The 26,266-nt window shown below is 35.7% G+C and overlaps 1 protein-coding gene across 1 annotated transcript; it reads right to left on the bottom strand.

The window, feature by feature from the left end:
- Positions 1-310: 310 nt before the first annotated feature.
- On the bottom strand, positions 311-24,554 carry LOC110375316 (probable 2-oxoglutarate dehydrogenase E1 component DHKTD1 homolog, mitochondrial). The gene is made up of 20 exons (XM_064037698.1): positions 24,265-24,554; positions 23,178-23,304; positions 22,617-22,782; positions 22,076-22,292; positions 21,511-21,672; positions 21,210-21,283; positions 20,940-21,053; positions 19,879-19,992; positions 18,072-18,179; positions 16,946-17,103; positions 16,140-16,275; positions 12,508-12,639; positions 10,370-10,472; positions 9,308-9,465; positions 8,446-8,602; positions 7,128-7,330; positions 3,595-3,715; positions 2,734-2,922; positions 1,676-1,761; positions 311-589 (listed from the first exon to the last, which is right to left on the bottom strand). Exons 1-20 carry the CDS (start codon positions 24,386-24,388, stop codon positions 479-481), a joined length of 2,760 nt encoding a protein of 919 aa, XP_063893768.1. The 5' UTR covers positions 24,389-24,554; the 3' UTR covers positions 311-478.
- Positions 24,555-26,266: the final 1,712 nt, after the last annotated feature.

The raw sequence follows: 26,266 nt of genomic DNA, 5'->3' as shown, positions 1-26,266 counted from the left end.
CAGCTTTTGTGTAACGATGCGGAAACTCCGGGATGGGTTTCACTTAGTTTTTATTTTGGTTTTTACGGATGTTATTTGTATCCAGTGTTACGTTTATTGTTGAATGGAAATGTTTGTGTGTTGGTGTTATTACTTTTTAGTACGCATGCGTTAACCGCGTGTCGTAGTATTTTGTAAATTGATTCGAGATTTCATCATCATCATCATCAGCCTTTTTACTGTCCCATTTAAGGGCACAGGCCTCGTTCTATACAGAAGCTATATTCTCGGATTTTCAAGATAAAATAAAGAAGTAATAAAACTACACAAATAAGAACCATTCATATAATCAATAATCAATTGAAAATAAATACAAATATTTACAACGTAACAACTTACATAAGAAATCGCGATAACGTCCAATGATGTAATAAATGCACAGTTAAAAAAAGCAAGAGCTCTCTTAATGACAGAATAACATAAATATTTCTTTAATAAATTACTTGATATTATAAAGGGGTTCTTTCAACACATGTTCCACTTCAGCTTTGTGTAACACGGAGGCTCCAACTGCTGGGGTAGGGGCTTCAGCTCGCCCGGCGTAAATTAACTGAAATATAATATATTAGAAGTTAGAAATTTACTTTTCAGTAAAAAATTCTCACCGGTTTTAGAGGTAGAATAAAGGGAATGTATCGGAGACTATTGCTAATGAAAATGTTTTTTTGGCAACTACTTTAAAGGCGACGTGTTATCATGCCTACTCCATAAAATCTAAGCATGTAGTTATTTTATTGATTGGCATTTGTTGATGATCTGATAGAAGAAAACTAGTACATATTCAACACAATCCTTTAGTTCATCTAGATAGCAATTATGTTTGAACAAATTAGCAGAGGATCCAATCGATCTTGCTAATTCCATTGTTTTCTCATCAACAGTATATTATCCAAAAGCTATATCTATTCCAATAGCTTTGCACAGCCACGTTCATAATTAACTACCATCCACATTATTTCGAGGCTTAATTACAAAGATAATTAAATCGTGATCGGAATTTTCGTTCGCGTTAAATTTTCAACTAGGCTCTGTATCTTGTAAATGTGACAGGGGTACGCCTTTTATCATATTACTAGCTTTTTGTCGCGGTCTTACCCATATTCTGAGAGACCTACTTCATGCACAAATACCAAAAATAGTCTTTGAATGCCTTCAGGATCCCACAATTACCTTCTTACAAAATATCATCTCATTGGATTAACCAGTTTTATCGTGGAAAAGTAAGAAAACAAATGTATAACATTCGTTAGGATTACCAAATAAGATTCAACAGATAATCCAATAGACGAATGTCTACGTTCGTAAAATCTGACGAGGTCACCGACAAAATTATGTTATTTGCTCATAAAAATCCGATATTTGGTGATCAGGAATCGATTTGGGAATTTTTGGCAGCATTTCTGATTAGATTGCGATTTTATACGATCGGTTTTGGGATGATAGAGGTAGTGACAGGGTGAAGATTCGTTTGCCATTTAATTACAAAGATCTCAATAAAATAACGTACTGTAAAAACATGTTTTGCTCAAACGCAACTTCACTAAAACAAAAAAATATATATCGATCCCTGAATATTCGAACAAGATTTCGAGTAGTTTTGAGATTCCCTGAAGGATAGATTTCAAATTCATATTACCTTTCTGCCCAAGAGATTTTCAAATCGTGGCTTAACGAAGCTCCAAGCTCCCATGTTCCGATGCTCTTCTTGACTCCATATGAATTCTGAGAAAGTTATAAACTTGTTACGGTCAAGTGAACAAAACTCATTAAAATCTCAGAGAATATTAATATTAATATTGGTATTATAAACTTTGGAGTAAATATTGAACTTTGGGAAGCAGCAACAGTATCTTACCTTGTACTTGTGTTATTAGTTTGAAAAACATTTTTAGGCTAATCCAAGTAATGATGGATGGATAGAACGTGAGTTGGTTCTGAGAAGTCAGCTTAGTGATGTGATCGACGTGTATGAGAGTTACAGCTACAGGTACAAATTTAATACAAAAACCTCATAGGTTGATGATCGTTTATTAAATGAATATTCTGCGGAAATATTAAGAACACTGTGAAGTATGCAAGATGGCGTAAAAAAGGCAAACCATCTGTAGGGAAGCAAATTAAAGCTGGATTACAAGACATCGTCTCTATCTGATAAGTGCCACTAACACTCTTAAGTCTGATTTCCACAAACACAGACCTGACATGTTACGACATGGAATGAACGTGACACCACATAACATGCAGTCGCTTTGTGTGCGTTTGCGTTGCATTCGAACGTAGCAGCTTCAGTATTCAGCTGTCCGCATGAAATAGCAGCGGGGAGCAATATGTCGGTCGTTAGAAACCAAAGCCTATGTGACTGGCAACTCGTATAACCTGTACGGTTTCAGGATTAATTACTGCACGGAACTATGCTGAGAGAGATTCTGGCTTCATGCTATGATAAATGTTATGGTTTACAAATGAGAAAGTGTTTCCGTTTTTTATGAGATTGTCATTTAGAAGACTGGCTTCGTTGAGAAAAAAGATGCGTAATAAATAGAAGTCTAAAGATTGTGGGGGTTGGGTTTCTAATTTCTGATTGAATTTGTAATGTGACGATATCGTCTGAAGTTTGTGTATTGGCAGATTTTTAACCAAGGGCACTGAATTCATTGCTTTGTAAAAAAATAAGTAATAGTTTTAACAACTTACTCCTAGCATTTTTGAACTTCGCTAATTCAATCTGCAAGTCATGCAGAGGGAAGGGCGCCAAAGCCTCGACCCTCACGATGGCCACATCATCGATCTTAGCTCGAACCCTCTCCTTGTTCAGCTCGTAGTAATGCTTGCCGCTGACCAGGATCACTCGGTTTACCTTCAGAGGATCGGCTTGGGTGTCACCTGGAAGAAAATAGCTGTTGTAATATTTGTGACAGTAAGAAGAATGGAAGAAAATGTGTCCGATCATAGCCTTAAGGTCATAAGGCTTTAGTATATAGTAATCATTGAAATAATGTTGGAATGGGCTTTTGATATTTTCAATGATTGTAGACATGACGGCAAAGTACTCTTCGCCACATACTTTCGTTTATGTAACGCCACAAAGAGTATCGGGATGTTCGGCGAATCCAGAATCCTTTTATTCGCAACTTTTATAAATCAACATGTTTATGTTTATTCAGCTGCTGTTTGTATGCTAACGTTTAAGTGTACGGTTATTTACTGAACATACGAGACATTTCCGTGTTTGTGGAAAAAACGGAAAAGGGTTACCGTTTTCCTTCTCTCCCATCGCCAAATTGTTTCTTTTGTGTACCCCGTTCCGCGTCATTATAGACATTGATCGTGAATGACTATATACATATGTGTTTCTCTTAGTAGGGCACTCTCTATTTATTTTATTTCCATTCTGAGTATTTTCCTGCAAGTAGATATGCTAGCGCGAAAGTCTAATATCAGTTGTTCCAATGAAAACATTTTTTTCTTATTTTGGCGTTAAAGCTCTACAGACAGACAAAATCACTTTCGCATTTATAATATTAGATAGATGGAGTTCTGTGCCTAAATACGTACCAATAACTTTCTTGAAGTGTGTTCCAGGAGCGAAGTCTGACATCGGTGATACAGCATCAGCCAACCGTAGGAGTACTTTCGGTGCTACTACTACCAAAGGCTTCCTGTAATTTCTGGCTACCTGTGGACAACGAAGATTATGTTACGGCAAGTATTTGGCCGTATTTGACTCTCAGCCAGTGCGGTAGCTCGTTGTCCTTGTTTTGCGTACTGTGCGGGGGCGATTTATCTAAGTTCCCTTGCGCGTAGGAATGAGATAGTGATATTTTCAATATTGTTGCTTTTAATATAATAATATTGTACACTAAATACATACGGCAAAATAGTTGCCGTAACGCACAGTAAAATAATTATTTTCATTCAGTGCGGTACGGCGAATATCTTGCCGTACCCCCCCAACCCCGCACCACACTGCATGCGTCCGCGCGGCGGTTCAGTGTGCGCTAGTGCTGGCCGTAAGCATGACGTAACAATATTTTTTGTGAAAAATATTACGCGGTTCTGCGTAAAACTGGATTTGAGTAGAGAGAGAGAGGGGAAATCATCATCTTGATGCCAAAGATGTCAAGTGTGAAAATAATTCAGTGGAATAACTACCTACTTACTAAGTTTCATACACGTCCTTTAATAGTTTTTAGTTTTTTTAAAATTGGTCTGTTGGCGTAGTGGTTGTGGGTTAGATTCCCACACAAATCAAACATTCTTTGTCTAGTTGTCTTGGTCTGGGTGTATTTTCTAACTATACTATGCATTATATGTATTTGGGACTAGGTGGCGGTATAGTGTGATTGTGGTAGAATATAAATACATATTTATACATATTATATAATTAGGTTACATAATTATGTTGATTTATATAATAATATAACACTGATAAATATGAATATTTTATCTACAATAAAAATATTTTAAACTATCGACTATCATTCCAGAAGTAAACCCCATCCCTAGCATTTTTTCACTTCTACGCTGTACGGCATATATATTGCCGCGAATGAAAGATTTTGAAAAATCTCTGTATCTTTCAAAGTATAACAGAGAACCCGGGGCGACTGCAGCTAGGTGTATACAAGGATATAGTCTATCGATTTGTTGATAAAAACCATTGATATAGGTGGTTTCCACGTCTGTATAGGCTTTGAAAGTCAGGTTCTGGTACGGCAAAATAGAAGCCGTAACGCATATCAGGAAATATAGATACGGGCAGCATTTGTCTCGTATCGCACTAGTAGAAAGTTTAGATTTAACGCTGCCGCAGTGAATGTGTTAATAAGACTAGACCTTTAATCAATATAAATGTGATCAGCCTGGGATGTAGAGATAGGTAGATACATACTTTATGAGGTACACCATTTTTAAAGTGATGATATCGTGACTTAAGTGATTTGATCACAGAGGAAAATTAATAATGATGTACTGATACAATACAATACCCTTGTATTAATCTAGACACACGGCAGTGTGTCCGCCAAGTTCGAGCAAAAAAGCGACACACCGGCCGTGGGTTATATTAGACGAACCATTTCGGGCCAAATTCGACCCCCCTGTAACTCAAAATCTATTTTATTTACGCATATCAAATTTCTAGTATCTGTTGAGACCCCCTCACTTATCTAAAATACAAAATTTCATTAATATACCTATTGTAGGTCTTGAGATATTGACGTCAGAAAATCGCTATTTTTACTATACACTGATTCACTTATTCACTTATTCACTTATTCACTGACTCACTCATCAAAAACCTAGACCACTTCCAATGGTCGTATTGACTTGAAATTTGGCATGGAGGTAGGTCTTTATGTCAAGGTAAAGGGAAAAATCTGAAAATGGCCAAGTGTGAGTCGGTTTCAAAATAATGAAGGTGTTTTATACCCGGTGTAAATTTATACCCCTAAGGAACTAAAACGAACTAAATTTATCTATATTTATATAATATATCTTCGAATGGTACAAAGGTTTGTATTTAGTCAAAGTAAAGTAAAAATCTGAAAACGGCCAAGTGTGAATCACTTTCGAAAATAACGAATGTGTAACTTTGATCCACGAACATAATATATGATAACATGTCATGTCAGTCAGTTGGTAAATCTAGTCCATTTAGTTAATCTAGTTCATTTCTTTGTAAGAAACATAGTGCATATTAAAAAATCTAAAAAATAGTATAAATGAGACATTTCTTTAACTAACTTCATAATAAGAAAAAAATAAAATAAACAACCTTACAAAAATAAATGAAATCCCACCCAAAACAAAAATGTGAAAGACTGCCAAGTTCGATAATATGGGAATGCTTCGCCTATAAAAGAAGTGAGATCTGAATAAGTACCAAGTTCCATACACATACCTCAGTTAAAAATAGTTACTTTTTAATGATGATTACTTGGCAAGTTTTAATAGAAAATTAAATACTTGATTCATTGTGTTTAGTAGGTTTATAACAAGGTGTATGAAAACTTGCCAAGTAACATCATTAAAAAGTAACTATTTTTAACTGAGGTATGTGTATGGAACTTGGTACTTATTCAGATCTCACTTCTTTTATAGGCGAAGCATTCCCATATTATCGAACTTGGCAGTCTTTCACATTTTTGTTTTGGGTATATGATAACAAGGAGAGTACTAAATCTAAATCCCTTTGTAGTATCGTAGATACCACAAGAGAAACGCTAGGTCATTATAATTCACAACAAAGTTCCATCTCGTTATCTGTTTACGAACCATTTACCACATTATGCGCTGAACAATATATTGGGGAACGGTTAACTAATGCTTATGTACAATATAACACGCCTTATGTACAACAACAAAACATGGGTGTGTACTATTTTAGCCTGGAGAAATATTATTTAGATTACTATATTGTTAGAAAGGGGTAATCTCTGAAACTGATGATCTGACTCCGAAAACCCTTTTGCAAAAAAGCGAGTTTTCGGGACATCCAGTTCTTTTTTGCCTTGACAAAGGGAAAGCTAAATCTAGCACAAATATCTAAGCAAAACGGTCAATTACTTAGCGACTTTAGCGGATGAAGTGAAGGAAGATTGAATAGGGGAAAGTTCTTGTTTTGTTGTTCGTACTTCAAGTCAGAGACATAACGCAAGTTTCTGCTACATCGACTTTGGGTAAACTCGTGTTTAGGCAAACGGTTTATTTTGCAAGTCAGCGGGAATATGTTGCTGGTTGCTGGGTTACATTTATTTGTGAATTGTTCATATGTTTATGAATACACAAGTTTCGTTAACAAGAAGAAAACATTAACAACTCAAATTAATTGGGAAAAGAGCAGGGAAAAGGAAAACATGACTGTTAATTAAATTCCAGAAGTAAGTACAGGTGTGAGGGCCATGCCGGATTTCGTGTGGACCCCGCATTCCAACAGATTTGAAACTAGCGTCATCAGAAGCACCGCTTTCGATAAATAATTTCTTATTTTGGCTTTATGGGTATGAGAAATATGAACATTTTAATGTCCTTTTTAATTAATTTACTTTAAGATTGTTTACCAATTGGGTTTTTTGATGTAAACTTACCTGTCTCCTCAACAAATGGAAGTACTGCGCGGGAGTCGTGGGGTTGGCCATATGAAGGCACACATTCTCAGAGTCCGGTGTTGTCTCCTTGCTGTCCGTGAGCTGCAGGAACCTCTCCATCCTGCATGAGGAGTGTTCTGATGCGGCACCGTCGTACCCGTGAGGGAGGAGCATTACTAGGCCATTGCTGCGGACCCATTTGGCTGGACAGAAATCGAAATGAGTTTCAAATTGTTGAAGTTAATTAATACACTTTTCGAGGTTAGGAAATGACGTTAACATAGGTAATCAAGAAGAGAATTATATAGTTATCAGGGGGTCTTAAAATGATGGATTAGAAATAGAGCTGGTGTTAGCCAGGGAGTAGGTATGGCTTGTAGCTTTTGGCAAATGGACAAAAAACGCGAGACTAATTCCAAATTAGTAGAAGAGATTAACGAGACAGAAAGTTCCTAGAGCATTTAACCACGCAGCCAAAACGTGAATTTAATTCGAAGCACGTTTTACCAAAACTAGGATTCTATCCAAGCCCAGTATATAACTCCAGGCGTAAATTATGAGCAATAGGTGCCGCAACCAAATGTATGGCGTCGCATATAACCTCTCTGACAAAATTTTGCTGGCGACTTCGTATCTGAGGTTTACGTAAATATTCAACGGGAATTTATAGCACTGTTCGTTCCACATATACAGAATATTCTTGCAATAGCAATTGAGAAAACTGGAAAAGTTTAGAAGTTGCAGAAACCATCTTTGTGAATGAAAAGTGATTCGGAATTCTGAATCCATTAGCTAGATTGTTTTCGAAAGATTAATCGTTTGTATTCACGGCAGTGCATACTGTTTTATGATTTTTCAAGCATTTTAATCCGTCAAAGTTAAAACGACAGCTGTAGAAAATATTAAATCGATTGTCTAGACTCTAGACTTTCTTTTAAGATGATCGAGTTATGATAATGGCTTGAGACCACGGTTATTGAACTGTTAGAATAAGAAAATTGATTTTTCCCTTAATATGCCCTGGGAATTTTAGAGAAAATGCGAAAGAAATAAGATTTTTGTAAGTTTTGAAGAGAGCTTTGCGAAGTGATTAATCTTAAGCTAAGAAGTTTTTAGTTTAACTTTTTCAGTAATGTTGTACTTCATTATTTTCAGTTTCTCGTAATAAATTAATTAAAATGGCATATATGTACTCATGTACATAGTAATATTAGTGCGTAGATACGTCGCATCCAATTATTTTCTATACCCATTTTAAAGTTCTATCAATATTCTTTTTAATCTCAAAAACCGACTAAACAAATAAATTCACACTCACATTCACCCGACGCAATAAAAGCGTCCACAATAATCTGGGCCCCGTTATAGAAATCGCCAAACTGCGCCTCCCATAGACACAGGTTATCCGGCGAGTCGTACGCCATCCCGTATTCAAAGCCCAGGACTGCCTCTTCAGAGAGAATCGAATTGGCCACCTGAAACGGGAGTGCAATAGTTTGATAACGGTATCGACGTGGAGACTTTTAGAAGTCACGATCTTTTTTGTTAAAGGTTTCTGCCTATAAAATTCAAGAGTTTGTTTAAACATGCTAATCTCAGAAATTACTCCGATTTGGAAAATTCTTTCGGGGTTTGAGGCAGGCTGCAAGTTTTTTTATAAGGTGCACGGGTTCTCACGGGCCACAGTAACTAGTCATTAATAACTTGACCCGGAATATTATAAAACATGTTTGATAACAGGTATTTTAACAAGTTATCTTATAAAACCGACTGCTCCCAAATATTGCAAAATCATTCATATGTGCAGTCAGCCAATCATGCTCACTGTTTTACCGGTTTTACCCAATCCCGTATCGGATTGGATAAAAGTCCTTTTTCCTTCACAGTGAGCATGAATCCCTGAATGTGTAGAATGCATAGCCTTGAAACCATGCATAGCACTAGCTTCTGTGGATGAACGCTTGCGTAAATGCCGTAGTCAGTAGCCAAGAAAATATTTAAATTGGACTGTTACCTAAAATGCCATAAAACAAGAGAAAATTAAACAAAAAACTTTCTAGTGCGAATCTAAAATTAACAAGTCACAATTTCTTCAGACTTCCAAAAACAGTTTTGTTTTATCAAAGAAGGAGTAAGTCCAATTCCAGAAAAAATCTATGTCGATAATGCTTTTTACTCACTTCTAAGAATCCCTTCTGCTTCTCATGGATATGGTTGAGTGGTATATGAATAGCTTCTGTCTCTTGATCCACCAGCATTACGTGCCGATGGGAGAAGGTGCCTCGACCCACATCCTCACCACTGAGGCGCACGTGACGACCCTCCATTAGTAGGGAACCTGTTGATAAAACAGTCAATTCCAAATATTAGGAACTATAACTAGATGATAACTGTGGTTTTACGCGATTTCCGTGGGTTCTTCCCGTATATAAAATATAGCTTAAGTTTCCCGGAGACAGTGTAGCTACCAAACAGTGAAAGAATGTTTAAAATCGGTTTGTGTTTTAGAAGATTTTTTATACAAACTGAGACGTACACATTCTTACTAAAACGAAAAAGTTATCAAAATACGCTGTTAAGAGTTTCGGTTTTTAAATTTATATTAATAACACAACTTATATAAAAAAAAAATACTTCCAAGTTTTTTTTTTTATAAGTTTTATAAAAAAACAAAACAGTGTTACATAAAAAAGCAGATTGTTTAGCATAACTAACTAATGAAACAATTTCAAGGTTTCAAAATTAAATAACAAATGCGTCTTCCTCAAAGATTTATTAGAGACTTAATGCAAGCATTTGGAACGGATTGGATTTGTTTAATTGAAAACCTACAAAGTTTCGATTAATCAACCGCAGTAGTAATCTCTTGTGGTCTGCGGTCTACATTGTAATTACTTTAGCGTTTCACTGAGTTAGTCATGTCTTTGTTCCTTTAAAACTTTATAAGAATCTGTCTCTGGCCTGAGGTTTCTTTCTTATCCCTGGGGAACTACTTCATGAAGCACACAAATGGGTATTTTATGTACGTCATGATATCTTTTTTTATGTTCGCTTCATCCTTAATCAATTAAACAATTACTCAGAAAGTTTGTTTTTTGCTTTCATTTGTATGAGAATGAATGCATAAGTTTTTTCTGGAGGACATAGACCACCACTGACGTTCGTCCGAGCAGCATTTAATATTGATTGACGTTTCAATATTCGATCCTTAGTTTAGAAGTCAAATTAAACTGTAATCTTACCAAAAGCCAACGCCTCGCCAGTCGCCCAATCGATATCTTTCCCTTCAGCTAGTTTTCCAAGCCTGTTTCTCACATGTGTCTTCGACAGATGTGGGTGAATATTCTGCGAACAATTTGGGAGCATATTATTTGCCTTGATTGATATACCCTCGTTTCGAAGGAACTGTACCGAGCTGTCTTTGAACATGGGAAGTAATTTAGTGTCTCGATTCTAATGGATATTGTGGATACAATATTGAGTTGAATTCTGTTCGTTAGTGAATTATGAAACGTTGTCTGCATGATAGATTTGGTCTGGTTGCTTCAAATTGCCGGCTTATATCTTGATGGTTTCTGTGACTATTTCCCAGTTTCGGGCTATTAAGTGGTTTGATTCGTGATTCATTGCGCTCCAAATATACTTCCTTAAATTAATTTGTCACTAATGCATGGGATTAGGAGAAATAAAGAAAATAGAAAGGATTTTTTTAGCAATGTAAGAAATCGTGTGCAGTTTGTTTTAATAGGCAAAGTACCTATGTTCTGTGGTTCGCAGTTTGCCACATGACGGGCAACAATTTCCAATACTAAATTCCCATACGATATAGAAATGGACCCTTATTCGTAACGCGGGCCTGTTACTGGATGTGGTTGTGGTTTTGCGTTTGTAGCAGTAACAGTAATTAATCACCAGAAAACACTGTGGCAAGGTTGAACGTATTGGTTTTAGTTTGCCGATATTCAAGAAAATAATTTCGGTTGATATAGGTAATAATTAAGTAGAATCGCAACGGTTTTCCCATTATGGATATACAACTCCATATGTAAGCCAGTATTCGCTTTTATAAAAATGTGTACATGGAGTGTTAAGTTAACGAAGTGTTGGGGTGTACAATTGCAAAACTGGCTTATCGGCCCTACAAATATCTCCGTTTTTTGGAAGCACCAGTTTTTTTTTTTAATGTGTAAAAGAAGATTAATTTATTAGTGTACATAACGTCGTCATTGAAAATGTCTGTATCTTTGCACCTAAATCATATCCCCTGTCAGGTCCTATTAAAAGCAATTATACCAGTTGACTGGCTTGCTAGGCAGCATCACTGACCCGAATGCCTATTAGTCGTACATTATCTATGTTCCATCGAGCGATGTGGCAACCACATTGATCATTCACATCGCTTCACCAATATGTAGGGTTTGCCCATGATTAGTAAAATTGCTCATTAATAATGATCTAAATTCTCTGAATGTTCATACAGTGGTTAAACAAGGGATTAATTTAGTATAAGCGAGCTTATAATTGCCGATATTGGAGGTTTTACGGGTCAGTTGCTAATCCCTTTATTTGAATAAGCTTTGTATGATCCTAGGAAAATATAGTACTACGTAGTACCTACATATGTTCAAATAATATGTGTAGTAGGACAGTACATATTTTACAAACATTCCGGAATTGACGTAAGTAAGAGGTTCCCTGTTTAGAAGGGATTGAAATTAACTAAACCTGTAAAACAGCTGACTCGGGTCTTTTAAAGAGACAAAGCTAATCAGTTCGTATAGTAAGAGAAAATAAAACCAGTACCTCAAACACTTATTTCTGATTGAACCCAAAACAATCTAAAGACGTTTTTCTAACAAAAATAACACAAGACTCTAATCCCGACATCGCTTGACCCCGGCCTTAATCCTGAACGGTAAATATCGAATCAATTGGACTCCTAGCTATTGAGTTTGTATGCCCCGACGCTTTCATTTGAGGTCGTGCTAGAACCTTCGGATTGTGTTAGCGAAGGAATACTTGGAGCTATTTGTTTTGAGGTTAAGGATAAGTGGAGGATATCGTGGATACTGTTAGATTTTAGATTGTATGTCTGATGCTGTAAAAAGATTCTTGTTTAGATATTAGAGAATTAAGAAAACCTTTTTTGCAAATGTCAATGTTTGGAGATTTTGTAGTTTCTAAAGAATGTAACAACACTTCTTTCGTTGTGACCATTTTCACCTCAGCCTAATGTTTGAATTATGTTACAAAACTAGGATGACACAAAGTTTTCTCGAATATTTATTTGTGTCTTTTATTAGTGTTGTGTGACAAGTTAAATACAGGAACTGATTAAATTGCTACAAATCAAAAGAACATAAATGATGTAGGTACTTACAAAATCATCAGGAACAGTGACAGAAGCCTGTCCAACCACTTTAAGAAGACCGGTGTCTACTCCGGTATCCCAGGTCTCGACGGCATGGGGCGCTGCCTGCATCCCCGACCATTGTTCTTGGTAGTATGATACCTGTAGACCAAGGATGATGAATACCTGGGTTCAAGTTAACATCTGTATATACGTTACGCAAGGATAACGGGGTTCCCGGGAAACAGCTTGGATTTAGGAGATCAGATAGGCTGTCGCTTTATGTGAAACACTGACACCTACTGGGCTGCATCCAGTTACATTGTAAGACGACCCCATATGGTTGGGAAGTGCTAAGCTAATGATGATCATTTATTAATGGAATTGTTGTTATTGTAAAATCGAAGAAACCAACGTATTAAGTGCTAAATAACGCCACAAAACAATCATTACAACATATCAAAACAAACGCTCAGGACAATATCATATCAAAATCATCAGTAATTGAATCAAATTGGCCAAACTAAAGCTTAGAAAATCTTCAAGTGGTTAACTACTCCTTTTAGGTTTACGCGATCTTTGACTTACATAAATTTTCGGAGTCAGGCTGTACCAATTAAACCGAACGCCGAAACTACACTAAGGATAAGTAGAGATAAGAGGAATTTGGCGATAAAGTTAAGACAGCAATAGCACTTTTTTATGCGCATAAAACTAACGTGGTAGTGGTACTCGTATCTAATTATTTGATGTATTGTTGAGAATAAAACAGGAAAAATGAAATATAAACCAATAATAATCAAAAAATTAATGTGGCATACAAGAGGTTAATAAACACTTTCAACGGAAATTCGTTTGAACGAGATACCGAACTTTTTCAGAAACCGCAATTTATAATTTTGTTATTCATACATATATACTTACCCTACTCTTTACTTGTGAAAAAAATATTTTTGTATGTAATGGGCTGGTACAGTCCCCGATCTAAGCTTGCTTCTACCTACAGAAACCTTGATGTGCGAGTTTTATTTCGTCTACCTTACAACATACTCTCGCCATGATCACAAAAATTATCAACTCCTACTAGTAATAATCTTTGAGGGTAGGTAGGCAGGTTTGCTTGGGTCGACACTAGCAAAACTTATTACGGCATTGGGCCAGAGGCCTCCCCGGGGCGCTTACCTACCCACCTAACTGTACCTACCTACTGCGTTTATTAATCGAACCATCGAAATATGAGAAAATAAGTAGGTACATAGGTACTAAAGGTACTACGGCAGGCTAAAAAAACGACAATTCACTGTTTATTTTTGTATAAAAACAACCGTCCACTGAACAATTATAATACGACTTTTTGTTGCTCCATTATTACTTTTTCTTTTGTTATTAAAATTAAAAATATTACAGTCAAATTACAGACGCGTGCACATTTATCTACCTTGTGTGTGACGCGCGTATCTCAAGAAAACGGCAGCCGCGCTCGCACTGTTTTGAGTTGTTTTGAGACAGCGCGTCTGTGAACACGCACACATAGACACCTATGTCTGCGTGACTCGAACGCGCTTTGTATGTAGATTGACTTCTGTACCTATGTATTTTGTGGCAATAGAGACTAACAAAAGGCCCAAACAATAAATCAGCTGACATCTTATCTGTAAGTGCAAATAACAAAAAGTTTGGGTTTTGGAATGAAATGCTTCTTGACAATAGAAGACTTGTTCACAAAAAGCAGAAATAATTAACATTTCTCGTAACGATAATTATCCCATTATTTATATTTGTTTTTATGTTTTGTATATACCTAGTATTTTATTTTTAGTAAAGTAGCTTTAATACAGTGTACATATTCTTATTTAAATACCTAATTATCCCATTTTGTAATAATATTAGTTTATCAATGTACAGCCAGAGTTTTCACATGCTTCCTGTAAAAATAACTCCAGGCTCCCGAATAAATAGTAGCTGATAAGATGCTCTTACTGCAAAGTTACACCAAAATACGTTGAACCGTTTACGCGTAAAGAACAAAATGTCCAAACATTTTGAAACTGTTTCTTTTAAATTGATGTGATTTCAATTGAATGTTAACTGTAGTTATGTCGTTATGGATAATCAAATACTATGAGTGACATTCTTTATGGAGATCATCGCATTTAAATAAAAGATACATGTTCTATCTTCCTTCCTTCCTTGATGAGAGTTGTTGGAACTTCAGGAGGAAATAACAAAGGTATAAAGATATACGAAGCCTAAATAAATAATGTATGAGGTTCTTGTATTACGAGCGACCTACTAACATAAGTGAGAACAAAGTATCTGAAATATGATATTAGGAATAGGATAATTTTGAACTAGCAATATCCGCTAGGATTTGGCACAGGAGCATTTGCTATTTTCCTTTAATTAATCTTTTCCATGAGTTCGGCGTCACATTAATGAAAAAGAAAAATGAACATCTGGCTTTTGCCGGTGTTTTTATCCCTAATCCCTATATCCGGATAAAAAGTAGGACTATCTAACGCTGCAAATTTTTTAAAATCTGTCCAATAGTTTTTGAGATTAGAACGTTAAAACAAATTCCTTTAGTTTAACAGAAAAGCTCACTATAGTGTAGCTCAAAAGATTTAGCACAGTTCTTTTAGAAGTTATGAATACAATGCATCACAGCTTTGCATTTATTTCAGTAACTAAGATGCTCTACCTCCAAGACTTTTGTTTTGCAAACTTTTAATGTATTACTGCCCTAGTTTTGAGAAACTTTTCAACTCATATACAAGAAGAGGAAACCACAACCACTCTCACATAATTTATATTCACTGATATAAGTTTTGTTAATCAAAAGTTAATACCCTTGATGAACTGAATTTCAAAAGCTGTCTTCAAATATTTCATGAATTTAATTTGCAAAGTAAGGGGTTTATTATGGTGATATGTGATGAGAACATTCATAATGAGACATAAGGTTTTAGAGTCACGTTTGTCTTTTACGACAGTGAGCATCTTTTTAACCGAGTTCCCTAACAGGAGGAAGTTCTGAATACGACCGCGAATATTTTCTAAGGTTGCGTATCCAAAGGGTAAAACTAATAAGACTTTGCTGTCTGTCCATATGCAATACTGCATCTCTTGAATCGTGATAATAAAACTTTTGAATAAAAGTGATTTTAGTAGGTTTTAAAGTTAATGATACGAAATCCTTTGTACACCAGATCGTCTCGCACTTGGCTGGTATTTTTCCTATAATGAAATTTTAAGTTTCTAGAATGTCGTCAATGTCGTCTTATCAAATTATGACTTGTTTATCGGTTTTCTAGTAGGCGATATTGAGTTGTGAACTCGGATTGCTCTGAGGTCAAAAGCTTGCTGTTATTTTTATTTCTTTGGCTGTAAGAAACTAAGAAAAAATAAATTGATTGAAGTACCTAAGTCAGTGTACCTACTTAGACTGATATTTTACAAATCATTTTTTAGTCAGTTTGTTTGGCTCCGAAACTACTGAACCGATTTGGAAAATTATTTCACTACTGGACCTAACCCCCAAGTGGCATAGGCTATATGTTATCCAGGTAAGGATAAAGTTTTTGGTACGTGGGCAAAACGCGAGAAACATTTGTATGTCTTATAGTGGACCAGCTACCACGGTTTACTAAAAATATGTTAACCTCAGGTTTGTAGGTAGGAACTGCCTCGTATTCTTTCTGAAGATGGCTGGTATATGTCGCTAGTATGTCTTTAACATCGTCTTCTTTCAAGACGCCTTCTGACACCAGCTTTTCAGCATAGACATCTGGGATTGATCTGAAAATAAAAATTATGTAATTATTTTGGATTTCACAAATCGTGAATTTTGCGTAATTAAAACGAGGCATTTAAAAGCCAGTTAGTTCCGTAACCAGATGTGGTAAATTCAAACAATCACCCACAATTAAAGTTTAAGTTTTTTAAACGTTTTGCCTTTAAACCTATTATTACCGTGTTACGCCACAGAAAGATCTGGGGATACGCCATTATGTACTTTGAGTGACAGTCAATTGATTTTTGCAAACCCCTCGCGTAACTTTTAACTTTCCTTAGTTAAAATAGCAATATCTATTCAAAGCTAACACCCCTGATCTGAATAGATTGCTTCGTTGATCTACATATCATTTGAATTCATACTTGTATTGCACAAGCGCTAACTATTCATTCATTTGTTTTCTTTTAACAATTAATTCTTATTAATTAACTAGCTATTGCCCGCAACTTCGTCTGCGTGGGCAAGTTTCATACAAACTTTCATCCCCTATTTTATCCCCTTGGGGGTAGAATTGATCAAAATCCTTTCTTAGCGGATGCCTACGTCATAACATCTACCTGCATGCCAAATTTCAGCCCGATCCGTCCAGTGGTTTCAGCTGTGCGTTGATAGATCACTATGTCAGTCAGTCAGTCACCTTTGAGTTTTATATATTTAGATTAAAATACTCACTTTCTACCATGAATAAGTTTATAAAGCAGAGGATTAGTGAAGGTAGGATCGTCTAGCTCATTGTGGCCCCATCGTCTGAAGCAATTGTAGTCAATGAAGACATCTTTGCGGAACTTGCGTTGATATTCAAATGCTATGTTCGTTGCTTTCTCCACCAACTGGAAATTGGATAAAGGAAATCTTTTATTCTATTCAAAGCTGTGACGGTTTTAGAGGAATGTTTTTGCTGTAAAGAATTTGTTGTATAAGACTTGTAATTGGGAAGTAAAAGTACTTATACTTTATATCATATAGTGGTATGGGTATAGTGAGGTTGCATTTCATGTATGATTTTTTTTTTTGTTTTTATTGCTGAAGCTGAAGTACTTTATTAATTTTCCTGATACGTTAATTTAACATGGCGCTCTCTTTACGTAATTAAAAGCTCTCGTTTTTCGCAAACAAGACAACAAAAAACTGAAATCATGAATAATTAATAAAAATTATGGGCAACAGGTAAATTGACTCCTTATTTATTATTACGATAAAAAAAGTAAGGATAAAAGATAAATAATAGTAAATTTCATAATAAGACCACTTTTTCGTTTTCCCTTCAAAATATTTGTGAAATCTTACAGCAATTAATAATGTAAATTAGTACCGGTCTCATTAAGTCGTTGTGAGGGTAAACAATCTAATAAGCACGAACATTTTAATGAAGAGAAGTGTTTTCGGCTTTTTCGTTGTAATTAATACTCGAGTACTCTTAGGCGAGGTATATCGGGTGGCCTTAAAGGTGACGTCAAGCCGTAAAATCTAGATTTCTTAGGGATAGAAGAAGATACCCTGTGTCTGTTCTGCTACCACATTTTGGACCAACCAGTTTATTAAAACGATTTTCGATTTCGATTTTCTATGACCCTAAGTCATGAGATATCAGACTTTTTAATCTGACAAGGATTTTCTGACCGCCATTTTGTAGGTCGTGTACGTTGCACTACTGCTATCATTGTGTTCTATCTCCTACAAAACGTAGGTCAAGTCAGTAGGGTAAGCTAAATATGTACAAAAAAATCTTTAAGGGAAGTGAAAAAAGATGTGTTTTACTCAACATATTTTCATGACAGCATTTTAACTCGATATTTACCTCTGGATGATCACCATTGACATGTATGACGGGAACGGATATAGCTTTCGCTAGGTCGGTCACATATCGACATGACCTGCCTCTCAGTGCCGGTAGCGTGAAACCAACCTGGAAAATATAAATATTTAAAATAAGCTAATTCATGTTTTATCTACAAGACGTAAGGTGGATTTTGCAATGTTAGATCAATGTTTAAAACTGTCACCAAACGTAGCCTAAAGGCAGAAGCTACGAAAACGATTTGAAAAATTCTTCCAAATATTTTAACTACGTATTACTAAGTAACATAGGCTATTATTTGTCCGGGTATGCGAAGGAATTTTTCCCGCAACGCTGATAAAATTGCATGTAAACAACTCTAGATAAACATAATGTCAAGCATCTTCCTCTCTTGATAAAACCTCATTTTCACAAAAAAATAAATATCCACTGGGTGTATTTACAAAACCATAATTAAATAAAAAAAAGCCGTAACAAAAAAAAGGTTCTAACATTGTTACAACGCCTTTAAAACCAGCCAGCGGGCGCCGAATGGCAAAACCATGTTTTTATTAAATGATCTAAACACAAACCAACATGTTAACACATAAACACATATTATTTTATGTGATGCTCGTACAATGGGGTCATGGGATTGCGTTTACACGAGTAACTAGACGTTCTTTTGTTTTTTAAGCGATTTGAAAAAGAAGATTCTCGGTTTGACTTGTATGTAGGTAGGTATGTATGTTTGCGCGTGATTTTCTTGTATGTGATTATATTAACGTTTGGGTAAATCGATTTTGATGTGGTTTTCAGCATAGTATATAGGGAGAAGGGTATACTATTAAAGTCGTTTTATATTTTTGTAAAAAAGATTTCAAACGAATGAGTTAAATAAAAAGACCCATAATCTGAAAGGAGGGGTAACTATAAATTATTATATCAACACAGATAACCGTAACATGGGTTGACAGTTAGAATGAGCATTTATTATACCTTTCCACAAAAATAAAAAATCCACATTATAAATTTATACTTTTCTATCAGTTTTCCTCTAGGGAGCATACTTTTTCATACCTCTACACTACATGAAACAGTTTCAAAAAACTTTTTAATTCAGTTAGCATTTTCGAAACTGGTAGAAAATGTTCGAATAGTTTTGATCAGGAATTCATTTGCAAATACGTTAGGGAATAGACGTTTCTAAACGAATTGAACAATGTTAGATTGTTTCAGTTCGAACTTTTGCTTATTTTACGATTGATTGAAATCTGCCGTAGGTATTTGTTAGCAACTAAATACGAGCAACTCAATATTCAGATGTTGTTTAGCTTTTTGCACAATTCAGTAAGCAGTTTATCTGTCTATACCTATACTGTTTGTTAACGTCAAAAATCATCATATGACCCCTCCCGCTGCGGGTTAGCAGCGGTGAGGGAGTGTCAGACTCTTATTGACTAAAAACCGTTGTGTTCCGTCGTAGGCCTTTTATGTACCAGGGCCGCGGTAACTCTTTCGAACAATCCCGCAACCCCGGCAGACCTTGGCACTGCTGGGCCCCGCTGGATATCTATACTTTCATGCTGATCATACTATGATACTACTATAGTAAAAAGAAAACTTTTTTGCTTGTTTGTACTTACCTTAAAGGTTCTGAAACTTACGGACCGATGTGAAAAATTCTTCCACTGTTGGGACGCTAAACTAAACTATTCCCGAGTAACAAAGACATTTTATACGGGTGCGGGCAGTAGCTTCCAAGATACGCAGGTGAAACCGCAGGAAACGGATATACCTAATATCAAAGTTATTTTGGCTTACTCACTTGATTATTTACTACTACATGAATAGATCCACCGACGTTGAAATGTGGTGCTTGAGATAACATCAGGGTTTCTTGATTCACTCCTTGTCCAGTGAAAGCCGCATCGCCATGAATCTGTGCCGAAAAAATACAACGTTATTTCAATTTCAATCAATTATGTATTGCCTACTTAATTATATCTCTTCATTAGTTTATTAATATTGTAGTTACTAATGTATGTACATTAAACATAGAAATATATTTTAACAGTGTTAAAATTGAGTTTCACGTTTCACACATTATAAATACATAGGTAAGTAAATTGAGATCATATTTAGTGAGTTGGTTATCTAATGTCGTTTTAAATCCTAAGGGGTTTATTATTTTCTCCTTCTTCTTCTTCTTAGCTTTTATCCCGTCTTGTGACGGGGTCCGCTTTCCGTAGGTATCTTCTTCATCACTTTATTTCCCTTAAATAAAATATTTATTACATTTTATGATTAAATTATTAATAAAACGTAATTTTCATAACTGCCGGTTCTAGTGTTCTATTTAAATAATTAACTGTTATTAAGATATTGATTTAAACCAATCTACTTTTGTAATAAAAAGCACCTACTGGCTTGAAACCTTATTACCTACAAAATAGATCTTAAAATAAAATAAAGAATTAAGGTCGACTAAATGTATTTTTAAATAAAAAAGGTTGTTTTTATTTGCTCCGACTCGGAATAGCCCGGAGCCATACCTTGCACAGTATTTCAGTCTGATTTCATTCATTCGCAATTGTGTTTTTCATTTGTGTTATTTAATTTAACTTATATATTTATATTTACGTAGATCCTGGATAAGCTTCTGCATCAAGAAACAATATTATTATAAAGCGAAAGATTTTGCTTTTATATTTGTTTGTTTGAACGCGATAATCTCAAAAAGTACTGCTTCGATTTAAAAAAATACGTTCGGTGTTAGGTAGCCCATCTATCGAGGAAGACTAAGGGTGCAAGAATTAATTTCCTGGGGACGCGGGTAAAACCACTGGCGGTGGTTACTATATGCAAATGCAGAAAAAAATAGAGTACCTGAACATTGAGCACTTTATCTCCCAATCTTGATGAACCATCTTCTGAATAATCTCCTTCTTTCAAACGCAGCTGCTTCGATCTTGTCTTTCCCATTGACACTGGGTTTGCTGCCTACAATTAATTAAAACATAATTAAGATTTATTGTAATTGTGTATAAAGTACATTTTAGTAATTGTCATTTGATTTATTGACTATGAAATAATGTTTAAGTGATTTACTTCATTTTAAAGTAAATAGTTTAGGATTAATGAAGTTAAGTATTTTACCTCTAAATGTGAAGGGTTGTTCAACAAGGAGAATCTAACTGATTTGTCGTCAACTTTTATATCCACTGAAGCACCTGAAATTAGCATAGTCGTTAAAATGGATTGAAAGAGAACCGTGAACAATTTTTGAATACTAAAGACCAAAAAAGGCACAATTATGCTTAACTATTTCGCTATTTGGCTAAACCAATTTGAAATTTTTTCATGCACATGTATAGCTTCTAGACCGCAATAAGCTAATTTGTATTCACGGAGTGATTTCCTCATGATACGGATAAAGAAGTGACGTAAATGTACTTACTTAAATGTGTTGAAATATCACAGGCGGCATTCGCTTCAAGCGGATACTCGGGTTGACCACTGAATTTGTGGAATATCTTCACAGGTGGGCATTTCAGTACACCAGTTAACGCATTCAGTTTACCTCTATGTGCCATCGCTAGGATTACTTGCTCTACTCCTTCTGTAATTTTAGTTTAAATGTGGTTTAATCCTGAGGTAGAATCTACTGCATAAAAAGATGTGGCTGATTAGAGGCTTAAGATTGGCAGATCGCCCAGTCGTGATTGTAACGTGCTTTATGCTGCGTGACTCTAAAGCCCCGCAAACTACAGTCTAAAGTTTAGACTATCGGCGACTAGTTGGCCCGGTAGACTTAAAGTTTAGAGTATGCGAGGCTAAACCTAAATAAAACTCTATAATTCTTGGCATTTGGCAAAACTTTGAATACTAGTTTCAAATTTTTGTTTCGTTCATTTTGCCACCTAATGTATATTCGTTAGTGAGAATGCTACAATTCTTATAATATTTACCTACTACTATTTATGGTCTGAGTAGTATAAAGGTAGGTACATCAAATATCTTACCAGCCGTCGTCAATTTGAAAAGGCTGGAGAAGAACGTAAGAAGAGATTCAGCGCCTTCCCCACAGTACCTCTTCACCGTGGGGTACTTTACTCCGAGGAACTTATCCCAGGCCTGGGAGTGGAGTAACTCCTTCACGATCTCAATCTTACGAGCATTATCGATGGAGTCTTTGCCACTCTCTATGCGTTGAGCAAACCATTCTCTCTCTGCTTCTGTCTAGGAAGTAAACAAAAGATTAAAAATAAGACTGCTATTGAAATTTAGTACGTGGTCGGGCTCGTGAATGGGATGAATAAATGGATTTAGCTCTGGATTTTTGTGGATCTATCATATAAACGCTTTCAAAATAAAGGACGAATTCCTAGATGTCTCGAATTTGCATGCAGTAGGAATTGTTCTTTTGAGGAACAAATAAAGAAATCGAACGCTAGCTAGAGGTAATGTAATGTACTCTCATTTTGAATCGTCAGTAGATTCTCAGTTAAAGGATGCGACCTTGAGCACTCAATTTTATGGATAAATCAATCATAACTCACTCACCTCTAAATAACTAAACTCATAAGAGATAGGTCCACAATAGATGCCCTCCAATGTCTCCACAAGACTCTGCACTGACTGCTTTCCATCATATCCATACAACAGTCCCAAGTCCACAGGATCTTCAGAACGGAGTCCATATCTTGATATACTAAGCTCTTTGACAGTTCTGCAAATTGTACAAAACTTTCCCAATAACGTTTAAAGATGGAGATAATTTTAATGGTAAGGGAAGTGATTCAATTTTATGAATGAGATGAGTTAGCAGGAATTGTTATCGCTTTTCGATAATGATAAGGTTGTATTTTATTATGAGAGTTTTCTGGTGCATAAGAAAGGCTGGTAACATATTGAACCAAGGCAAAGTTTTTGATTTACACCAAGTTAAAACCCAGATTATTAGGACACAGGATCAAAACAAGCGTTCTAAGCAAGCAGCTGGCAAGAAGGAATATAAGTACGTATTCTATATATAACTCTTGCTTGACTCCATTAAAAGTCCTCAATATGCAGGCATCTACAGTTAATCCTAAAAGCATTTAATATTTCCTCATCAAAGTTTACCTGTCTGCATTCCTGTAGTCAACGTTGTCTATAGTAGCTCTGAGGTGTCCGTGAGTTCGATAAGCTTCCACTAGTCGGTGCGCGCGGCAGTTCTCGTTTCTCTTAGTTAGTACTCCTTCGGGAACATCTGGATGACAACAGAATTGGGTACTTTACAATACGAACCATTTCAATGTAAGTATGCTGTGACGTAAGATGACATGAATAACAAGAGAGTGGATGTTTGTATGCCGACCCCAAATAACTCGGGAACAAGGTGGGAACAAGAAGAAAACAACGAAGATTTATTTTTAAGAAATTGTTGACCATAGAAGAGCGTTTCTTCTTCGCATATGTAAAAGAGTCATTATCAATCAAGAAGGAAGGATTTTTTTTTTATGTTATGGATGTTGAACATAAAAAAGTCGTGGTGGCCTAGTGGGCAAAGAACCAACCTCTCGAGTATGAGGGCGCGGGTTCGAATCTAGGTCAGGCAAGTACCAATGCAACTTTTCTAAGTTTGTATGTACTTTCTAAGTATATCTTAGACACCAATGGCTGATAAAAAGGTGAAGGAAAACATCTTGAGGAAACCTGGACTTATATAGTCTGAAATCACCAACCCGCATTGAGCAAGCGTGGTGATTAATGCTCAATCCTTCTCCGTGTGAGAGGAGGCTTGTGCCCAGCAGTGGGACGATAAATAGGCTGTAACTAACTAACTATGTTGAACATACACAGAGTATTGCAGGAACCATAAGTATAGGACTCTTAAGTATAATTCTATTGTAATAAGATTTAGAGCATCCTTAGCATCTATATAACATAATTTATGTGTCAAGCAGGTTGATTATTTTGCCACATGCTAGCAAGATACGAACGACAAATCATTTACAAAATTGATAACAACAACAGTTGATACTTTATCAGTATTAATCAATACCACACCGGGAGGTCAAGATTACTAGGTTAGGAACAAAATTGGACGCTTTCATACACATTACAGCACTAAAGTATATCTATTCATTGGCATGTGTTTTAATTTTGGAAATAATTAAGTGTGTTATGTGTATACCTCTAGTTTCAACATATGTCCATGTTTACGTACCAACATCATTCACTTTCATCGGTCGATGACCGAACACTCCCACTCCTGAATGGTACTTCACACGATCGAATCGCAATTCCTTCCATCTCATCAACTGTCTCGTTCCCACTTTAAAACCCAACATTTTTCACTTTTTAAAACTACAATTCCATATTCAAATTTAAAACTGATTCTAGAACGTTGTGTTCGGTTTTTAACATATGCGACCCGATTCAAGGTCGGCTATATTCGGGCATTATGCGCAAGAGTGGACTCTGTCGCGTCCCAGCGTGTACTGAGTAAAAGAGAGCGATAGAATGATAATGTCGTTGTTTACATGTAGTTTATTATTTGACGTGGTTATGTGATCTTCTATTTGATAATGTTGATAAGTATTGTTTGTAGATGAAATAATTATGTCGTTTTTGATAGTTAAGACTTTAGGGAGATATTATATAATTGGAATGCTTATTATGTTCTGTGTTTATTTATTGATCATCCAAGGTCTTAGGGTCAAAAAGACTCCAGCACTTAGTTGCCTAAGTTTTTGTTCTTAAAATTAGCAGCTTTGGGAGATAGACGTAGCAAATGCTCAAATGAAGACTAAATAGGCAGAAGATGAATAAAATTAGTTTTGGTTCTGCCGATTTATATTTTTTAAAATTTTTCAATTTTAAGGTTGAAATCACCGCACCTAATTATCATAGAAAAATCACATTCACAGTAGTTAAAAACAAATAATTGATAAATAAAAATAATATTCCATTATGATAAGCACCGACTATCTTATCTCAACAGCTTGGCAACGGTTATATCAGATGTTTATTTTGAATGAAAAGTAAAATTATTGTAGCCCGACACGACATTCATTTTGTTTTATAAGTACCTGTTATTCTACATTTCAGGAAGTTCAAGAGTTGGCGCTAGATAGGCGTAAATGGAAGGAGCTGCACCGACAAGAGCTGGGCTCTTAAATTGAAGAAGAATTGTACATTACCCAAGTTAATTAAGGAAGACCTCGGACCGTCTAACATATGATAGACGGATTGACAGTCGTTACTGGTAAGTAGTCAGAAGTCGTAAAATCTGTAAACCAGACAGGGTTAAGGACAGGCAGTCCCTTCATGTGACACGAACATCGTTTGGCATAAAGCTAGGCAGATGAGGAAGTCAGTATTGCCCATAGTTATGCGAAAACTTAACGTAATTGCTCGTTTTTTAACGACATCAAAAATCATCAAAAGACCCATCCCGCTGTGGGTTAGCAGCGGTGAGGGTGTGTCAGACTCTTACTGACTAAAAACCATCGTGTTCCGTCGTAGGCCTTTTACGTACCAGAGCCGCGGTAACTGTTTCGAACAATCCCGCAGCCCCGGATTGTTATCGCTCTGGAAACTTATCAATAAATAGTCAACTATGCTCTAGGAAACTATGACATTTATTTACATACAGAAATCTAAGCGTAGTAGATTTAAGAAGGTATAGGTGCAATACCAAAATATCAAAACGAATTTCGTGATAGCAAACATCCACGGTGTTCCCGCATATCATTTTGTAAATAGGTACTTACATAAACCAAACTTTGTAGTCATTATGTTATCTACCAAATGACACCTATTTGCATGCTCAACTGGAAGGAAAATAATAAAATGTGTACCTCACTTATCTATGTAAAAAGTTACCAAAGAGTTAGTACTAAGACAGCTGAAACATTGCCATTTTTGACGGAATTTATATAATATAAAAACGGCTTATATAATTCTAAACGATTTATTTTATATTTACATTAGGTATATATTATACTTGTTTTATTGTAGCAATGTCGTTTTCTTTTGAAGCGCCTTCTTGTATTTTTAGAGCAATGTGTTACCAATTACAATTCATTTGAACAAGGCGTGGTACTCCATTATATTCTTCTGAATGGTTGAATAAATTGCTTGAGTAAGCAAAAAAGAACATTTCTAAAAAAAAAAATTGACAACATAAAATAAAATTGGTTTAAGGTAATCGATGAAAAGCGGGA

Source organism: Helicoverpa armigera, chromosome 14 (genome assembly GCF_030705265.1).
Source record: "Helicoverpa armigera isolate CAAS_96S chromosome 14, ASM3070526v1, whole genome shotgun sequence".
Classification (NCBI taxonomy): domain Eukaryota; kingdom Metazoa; phylum Arthropoda; class Insecta; order Lepidoptera; family Noctuidae; genus Helicoverpa; species Helicoverpa armigera.
Note: the sequence above shows the minus strand (reverse complement) of the source record. Positions and strands in the feature narration are given on the sequence as shown.